The sequence below is a fragment of the Jaculus jaculus genome, chromosome X (genome assembly GCF_020740685.1).
Source record: "Jaculus jaculus isolate mJacJac1 chromosome X, mJacJac1.mat.Y.cur, whole genome shotgun sequence".
Lineage (NCBI taxonomy): Eukaryota > Metazoa > Chordata > Mammalia > Rodentia > Dipodidae > Jaculus > Jaculus jaculus.
The window spans coordinates 123067476-123076199 of record NC_059125.1 but is presented as its reverse complement, the minus strand read 5'-3'; the positions used below and the strand labels follow the sequence as shown (position 1 = coordinate 123076199).

Below are 8724 nucleotides of genomic sequence, written 5' to 3'. Positions count from 1 at the left end.
GCTGAGGGATTATGATATGTTTTGGTGTCTAAAATGTAAAGAAATCAAAGGGAAAGCTTTATAAACATTTACAAGATTAGCAATTTCATAATACTCAACCAATCAAGCAATATATGCAAAGAAAATCATGGGGTAATTTATTTTTGAAAATAAAGACTTTTAAATCCATAGTAAAAATTAAATAAACTAGACAACCAATCTAAATATATGTAAAAAGTTGGATTATGTTAAATAACAATGATTTTTTACATGAATGACCTGTTTCATAATTCACTACAATTACAGTTCAAAGGAATAACATAAATTGGAAAACATTTAAAAAGCTATTAATGACATTAAAAATACGCATTAAAAAAAAAACCCTGAGAAGAAGGGGTGTATTTTATAAAGGGTAGTAGATTAATTTGTCTTAGTGACCTGAAGGAATAATCAATACATTTTTTAAAATTTTATTTATTTATTTGAGAGCGACAGAGACAGAGAGAAAGACAGATAGAGGGAGAGAGAGAGTGGGCGCGCCAGGGCTTCCAGCCTCTGCAAACGAACTCCAGACGCATGCGCCCCCTTGTGCATCTGGCTAACGTGGGACCTGGGGAACCGAGCCTTGAACCCCGGGCCCTTAGGCTTCACAGGCAAGCGCTTAACCACTAAGCCATCTCTCCAGCCCATCAATACATTTTTTTATTAAACATTGGATTAAAGATCATAGTTTGTATTAAAAGACAATTGTTTAAAGGATAAAAGATAGATTTAAGAATTTAGGGGGAAAAAGTGCTATGATTTTCAGTGATTGTTTCTACATTCAAAAATTTGTAAGAGCTGCACATTGTGGTGCATGCCTTTAATCCATGTACTCATGAAGGAGAGGTAGGATGATCAATGTGAGTTCAAGGCTAGCCTGAGACTACATAGTGAATTCCAGCTCATCTTGGCCTGGGGCAAGATATAACATCAAAAAAAAAAAAAGAAGAAGAAGAAGATTGGCTAGGCTACTGCAGACGCCATTACCCTCTGTTTCTTCGCTGCACCGACGTCTTGCCTGTCCCCACTTGTTTGCCGCCTCTAGATAACTGTCTTTAATATAAGAAAATGGAAACTGAACAACCAGAGGAAACCTTCCCCAACACTGAAACCAATGGTGAATTTGGTAAACGCCCTACAGAGGATATGGAAGAGGAACAAGCATTTAAAGGATCTAGAAACACAGATGAGATGGTTGAATTGTGCATTCTGCTTCAGAGCAAGAATGCTGGGGCAGTGATTGGGAAAGGAGGCAAGAATATTAAGGCGCTTCATACAGATTACAATGCCAGTGTTTCAGTCCCAGACAGCAGTGGCCCCGAGCACAGATTGAGCATCAGTGCTGATATTGAAACAATTGGAGAAATGCTGAAGAAAATCATCCCTACCTTTGAAGAGTGCCTGCAGTTGGCATCACCCAGTGCAACCAGCCAGCTTCCGCTCGAATCTGATGCTGTGGAATGCTTAAATTACCAACACTATAAAGGAAGTGACTTTGACTGTGAGTTCAGACTGTTAATTCATCAGAGTCTGGCAGGAGGAATTATTGGAGTTAAAGGAGCTAAAATCAAAGAACTTGGAGAGAACACTCCGACAACAATCAAACTTTTTCAAGAATGCTGCCCTCATTCCACCGACAGAGTTGTTCTTATTGGAGGAAAGCCTGACGTTGTGGAGTGCATAAAGATCATCCTTGATCTTATATCTGAGTCTCCCATCAAAGGTCTTGCACAACCTTATGATCCTAACTTTTACGACGAAACCTACGATTATGGTGGTTTTACAATGATGTTTGATGACCGTCGTGGTCGTCCTGTGGGATTTCCCATGCGGGGAAGAGGTGGTTTTGACAGAATGCCTCCTGGTCGGGGTGGATGTCCCATGCCTCCCTCTAGAAGAGATTACGATGACATGAGCCCTCGTGGAGGACCTCCTCCTCCTCCTCCTCCTGGCCGGGGTGGCCGGGGTGGTAGCAGAGCTCTGAATCTTCCTCTTCCACCACCACCACCACCCAGAGGAGGAGATCTAATGGCCTATGACAGAAGAGGGAGACCTGGAGACCGCTATGATGGCATGGTTGGTTTCAGTGCTGATGAAACTTGAGACTCTGCAATAGATACATGGAGCCCATCAGAATGGCAAATGGCTTATGAACCACAGGGTGGCTCAGGATATGATTATTCCTATGCAGGGGGACGTGGCTCTTACGGTGATCTTGGTGGACCTATTATTACTACACAAGTAACTATTCCCAAAGATTTGGCTGGATCTATTATTGGCAAAGGTGGTCAGCGTATTAAGCAAATTCGCCATGAGTCTGGAGCTTTCATCAAAATTGATGAACCTTTAGAAGGATCCGAAGATTGGATCATTACTATTACAGGAACACAGGACCAGATACAGAATGCACAGTATTTGCTGCAGAACAGTGTGAAGCAGTATTCTGGAAAGTTTTTCTAAGACTAGTGAAGAACTGAAGGAGTCCTGCATCTTTTTTTTTTTTTTTTTTTTATCTGCTTCTGTTTAAAAAGCCAACATTCCTCTGCTTCATAGATGTTCTGCATTTGAGGTGTAGTGAAATCTTTGCTGTTCACCAGATGTAATGTTTTAGTTCCTTACAAACAGGGTTGGAGGGAGGGCATGCAAAAAACTAACATTGAAATTTTGAAACAGCAGCAGAGTGAGTGAGTTTTATTTTTTGTTCTTTGTTGGTGGTTTTAAAAAAATTCCCCCGTGTAATTATTGTGAACACCTTGCTTTGTGGTCATTGTAAACATTTGGGGGGGGGGACAGGGAGGAAAGTAATAGTCCACATGTCCCTGGCATTTGTGCAGAGCAGTGTGCAGAATGTAATGCTCTTTTGTAAGAAACGTTTTATGATTTTTAAAATAAATTTAGTGAATCTATTTTTGGTGGTCTTTTTTTTAAGACAATTTTCAAATGGAGGTTGAATATCCCAACCCCTCCCCCCCACCTAAACACTTGAGTTTGGTTTTCAGCTCCTCTGTTGGACAAAACTGCTCCTCTTGAATATAGATTTATAAAGCTTGGGTGATTTCTAGATGCTTGGACAGAAATTCCGTCACACTTCTACTCATAATGAACTCTGAGGGTGTGTTTTTTTTTTCAAATGTTTGCTCCCACTTTTCACATTTTGTAAATTGTGAAGAACCCAGGTGTGAGCAGCAGTACTACAGGATACTAGTTTATACCAGAAGTCTGATGGACAGCAAGTTTTATCAGAATAACATTTGGTTATGGAAGTGGCTGATGCTGAGTAAATTCTCATTATTTTTGTTAGGTAATTTCTCACTTATAGACTTAAACTGTCAACCTGCCTAGTGTTTATTAGTTAAAATTTGTAAAATATATATATATATATATTTATATATATATATATACTTGTTTTTCCATTGTATGCAAAATGAAAGAAAAATGTGCCATTTCTCTGTTACATGTTGAATTATGTAGGAAATGTTTGTGAAAATTCCAAAAAAATGGAAAAGTTACTGTGGATGTTTTGTGTGGTATCTTGGCATTTGTATTGATAGTTTAAAATCCACATCCAAATAAAACTTCCATGATGCTAAAAAAAAAAAAAAGAAAAGAAAAGAAAATTAAGAAAACTTGTAAGACTCAGGCCACATGTCATGATACATGCTTCAATCACAGAACTTGTAGGCAGAGATTGGAGGACTGGCATGACCAAGACCTCAGTGGACTACAGAGTGAGTTCCATCCATTTCAGACTATGTAGACCCTGCTTCAAAAACACAAAAGAAAAAGGTGATATTGGATTAAGTGGAATATATTAAAAACTCATAAAATTCAAAGAGAATTAAATATAAAATTGAGGGAGTGTAGCAAATTGAGGAACATGGATATATTTATACAATTTCAATTTGAGTTCCTATGCATCATGAATATTAAACATAGATTTTAATTTTTAAATAACTAGGTATGGTAGCAATCATAATACTTGGCAGGATATGACAAGAGAATCACAACAATTTCATGTTCATACTAGAGTACATAATGAGTTCCAGGTGAGCTTAGGATACCTAGTGAGACCTGATCTCAAAAACAAACAAGTAAGTGAACAAAAATAACACAATAAATTATTTTTTAAGTATTCCTTTCTATTTATTCCATGTAGGAATAAATACAACAAATTTGTAAAATATCTGAGAAAACCTTATAGATATGTAACAAAAAATAAAACTTAAATGGAATGGAGGGAATACTACATATACAGTTGATTTATTAATTCAACATAGGCGCTCTTACAAACTTAAAAAGGTTTTGAAAATTGACACATATGAAAATTGAAATGTAGGTCCTATATTATTATAAATGTAACATTAATATTATGTTATTATAAGGATAGAAAGTAGTTCTAAAATATATGGAGAAATGATGTAATATCAAATTGTTTATGCTAGATTTAGTAATATCTATCTCTCCCATATTTTACACTTATACATGGCATTTAGTAAATATTTAATTTTGAAAACAAAAATTTTAGAATGGTATAATATTTCCAAATTTGTGACCAAATTATGTGTTTAAAATAAAAATAAGTTTTATAGAGTCACATATTTAGGAATATAAGTACTTTTGTAAGACAAAAGAAATAATTAAAAATTGGTGAAATAGTTATAAAATAAGTCATTTGTGATGCATATATATATGTATATATCTATGTGCTAAATTTTTACTATCATATGTATTTGTGAACAAATAAAACATAACTGTTCAATAGGAATCAACTGATAAATATAGAAAGATAATAAACCAAGTAAGAAATCTGGCTAGATAATGAATGGATATATGAAAAAATGCTCGAACTTAGTTGAAATTAATTAAATGTACATTAAAACTTATGAAATTGGGGTTTGGGACACAGTTCAGTGTGACAAGTGCTTGCCACAAAAGCATGAGGACCTGAGTTTGGATTGCCAGCACCCACATAAAAGGTAGGCATAAGGAGCAATTTTTTAAAAGTTTTTATTTATTTATTTATTTATTTATTTGAGAGAGTCAGGGGGAGAGAGAGAGAGAGAAAGAGAGAGAGAGAGAGAATGACAGAGACAAAGACAGAGAAACAGAGAGAATGGGCACACCAGTGCCTCTAGCCACTGCAAACACACTACAGATGCATGTGCCACCTTGTGCATCTGGCTTATGTGGGTTCTGGGGAACCTGGGTCCTTTGGCTTGGCAGGCAAACACCTTAACTGCTAAGCCATCCCTCCAGCCCCATTTTTAATCCCTGTACTTGTGAGTTGATGTCCTGAGGCTTTCTGACTACCTGGTCTAGAGACATTGTCTCAAAAATAGTGCAAAGTGTGACTGAGAAAGCCACCTGACATTGCTCTCTGACTTTGACATAGATGTGCACACATACCATGTATGCCCCCATACACACGTGTGCACACATGCATATGATTGCTGCTATATTTACAATATCATAAAAGTGGAATTGGCCTAAATTCTCATTCAATGGGCAAATAATGAAAATATAGTATATGTGCACAATGGAATTATATTCAGCAGCATGGAAAATTCAAGTATGAAATTTGCAAGAAAAAAGAATAGGCCTGGAAAGAATTATATTAGTGAAGCAAAGTCACCCCAAATTTGAAAGACAAAGGGCACCATAAGGATAAAGGATCTATAATATATGACACAAATTTAATGCATAACAATGCTCACTGAAAAATGCATGTGAAGTTCACATTATACTTTATAGGTTTATCTGTATTTCTTAGGATTCTGATCAGAGTTAATTGGGGGGTATGATAATTCAAGCATATTTTCAGATTAATGCAGAATTATTGGATTTTGTGGTTGTGACATTAGGCTAGAAAAGAACAAACAAATAACAAAATTTTTGGAAATAAGATGAATTTTATTCATATTTAGCTCAATATTCCTTAGATAACATCAGATGAGAGTTCTAACATGAAGTTGGACATGGCAGCTCACACCTTTAACTTCAGTACTTGGGAATCTGAGGTAGGAGGATTCTTGTGAGCTCAAAGCCATCCTTGTCTACAGAATGAATTCTATGTCTGTCTGGACTAGGTTGAGTCTCTTCTTCAAAAATCAAGAAAGAGAGAGAGAGAAACACAGATGGTGTAGAGAAACTCCAAGAAGCACTTATAACTAAACCTGAATATGGTATCAATGTAGCACATGCATTAGAGACAGATGTCTCATGCCCTTAGCATGTAGGATTCTGATGAAGTTCTAGTAGGGTTTTTGTGAAACTACCTGTAGAGACTGCATGAAATAAGGAAGTCCAACTTCTAAGTGCAGAAAGGTAAGGAAATTAATTGTACAAGCTTGATAGCAGAGATACTAGATGTGACTATACAAAGCATCTGAGGAAATATGACATATTCTTTAGATGTAGAAATATTAAAGTGATGCAAAGTAGGTAAGATTATTTTCTTTTTTTTTTCTTTTTTCTTTTTTTTCTCAATTTTTATTAACATTTTCCATGATTATAAAAAGTATCCCATGGTAAAGCCGGGCATGGTGGCACACGCCTTTAATCCCAGCACTTGGGAGGCAGAGGTAGGAGGATCGCCGTGATCTCAAGGCCACCCTGAGACTATAGAGTTAATTCCAGGTCAGCCTGGACCAGAGTGAGACCCTACCTCACAAAATCAAAAAAGAAAAAAAAAAAGTATCCCATGGTAATATCCTCCCTCTCCCCCCCCCCCACTTTCCCCTTTGAAATTCCATTCTCCATCATATCCCCTCCCCATCTCAATCAGTCTCTCTTTTATTTTGATGTCATGGTCCTTTCCTCCTCTTATGATGGTCTTGTGTAGGTAGTGTCAGGCACTATGAGGTCATGGATATCCAGGCCATTTTATGTCTGGAGCGAGCACGTTGGAAGGAGTCCTACCCTTCCTTTGGCTCTTACATTGTTTCTGCCACCTCTTCCGCATTAGACCCTGAGCCTTGGAAGGTGTGATCGAGATGTTACTCAGTACTCCAGTCACTTATTTCCAGCACTATGATACCTTCTGAGTCGTCTCAAGGTGATTGCCATCTGAAAAGAGAAGATTCTCTACCCAAAGTGAGAGTAGCATTAATATAAGGGTATAAATATTAAGAGATGTGCTTACTAGGCAGTTTGATAAGCACAGTATATACATTTTTCCAGACATCAGCAGATGTTACACCCCTAGGGCTCATGACTACCCCTGTTTTAAGTTTTCAGTATCAGGGATGTGTTTCCCCCCCAAGGAGTGGGCCTCCAGTCCAGTTGGATGGCAGTTGGTTTCCACCATGACAGACATGCCACTATTGCACCTGATGGCTCATTTGGGCTGGCTGGCCAATTATAAGGCTTGCAGTGTCCACTGTTGAGTATCTTCACTGGTGGTATCTCTTTCTCCCATTGAACTGCATATAGAATGGCTTCTTCCAGCTTTCTGCCAGCTGGTCTACATGGAGGAGGTTGTCAGCTCAGTTCCAGCAGGATTTCTCAGTGGCCTTGCAGCCCAAGTATGTGGAGTCTTCAGCAATAGGGTCTTACCATCTATTCCTTGTGGGAAACCAAGGGCCTATGCAATGGCCTATAATGTTTTGGGGGCATCGGGGACCTCCCTGGCCAACAACTCACTGGAGGTATCCCATCCCTGGCACTGAACATTTTCTAAGAATGATCTATGGCTCCTGAGAATTCCATTGTCTGAAACTGGCGGATTCCATATGATTTATTTGCATCCTCTTAGATTTTGATTAGCCCTCCCTCCACCTTTCCTTTAGTAAATCTTCTCCCCTGACCTCACTTTGGGCCTTTTCACCCTCATTAATCTATTCTTCTACTTACATATATACAATACCAACCTATTAAGTACCCTCCTCCCTTCCTTTCTCTTCCCTTTATATCACCTTTTTAACTTACTGGCCTCTGCTACTGAGTTTTTTCCATCTCACACAGAAGCCCAATCATCTATAGCTAGGATCCAGATATGAGGGAGAACATGTGGTGCTTGGCTGTCTGGGACTGGGTTACCTCATTTAGTATAATCCTTTCCAGATCCACCCATTTTCCTGCAAATTTCATAACTTGTTTTTTCTTTACCGCTGAGTAGAACTCCATTGTATAAATGTGCTGGTGGGGATGTGGAAAAAGAGGAACCTTTCTACACTGCTGGTGGGAATGCAATCTGGTCCAGCCACTGTGGAAATCAGTGTGGAGGTTCCTAAGATAGCTAAAAATTGATCTACCATATGACCCAGCTATAGCACTCCTAGGCATATATCCTAAGGACTCATTCCATTTCCTTAGAAGTACATGCTCCACCATGTTTATTGCCACTCAATTCATAAAGCTGGGAAATGGAACAAGCCTAGATGTCCCTCAACTGATGAGTGAATAATGAAGATGTGGCACATTTATACAATGGAGTTCTACTCAGTGGTAAAGAAAAGTGAAGTTATTTTTTTTTTTTTTAAAACAGATGAGGAAGCTAATGACAGCAAGAGAGATGGTTTACCTAATGTAATGCTGATATAAAGTGCATAGGCAGAATTTATTCTGCCAAAAATATATACTTTGAAAAACACACTGCATATGATAGATACATGCAATTTTATCTCTTAATTTAAAATAAAATAGTACAATTAAATACTAATTAAAATAACCAATAAATAGGTATAGTTCTTAAGGCGTCCATAA

General features: G+C 37.8%; 1 protein-coding gene across 1 annotated transcript; it reads left to right on the top strand.

The window, feature by feature from the left end:
* Window positions 1–1033: 1033 nt before the first annotated feature.
* Window positions 1034–3388, top strand: LOC101598856 (heterogeneous nuclear ribonucleoprotein K-like). The gene is given in 1 exon segment (XM_012947790.2): window positions 1034–3388. A coding segment is annotated over 1 exon segment (1392 nt). The 5' UTR covers window positions 1034–1089; the 3' UTR covers window positions 2482–3388.
* Window positions 3389–8724: the final 5336 nt, after the last annotated feature.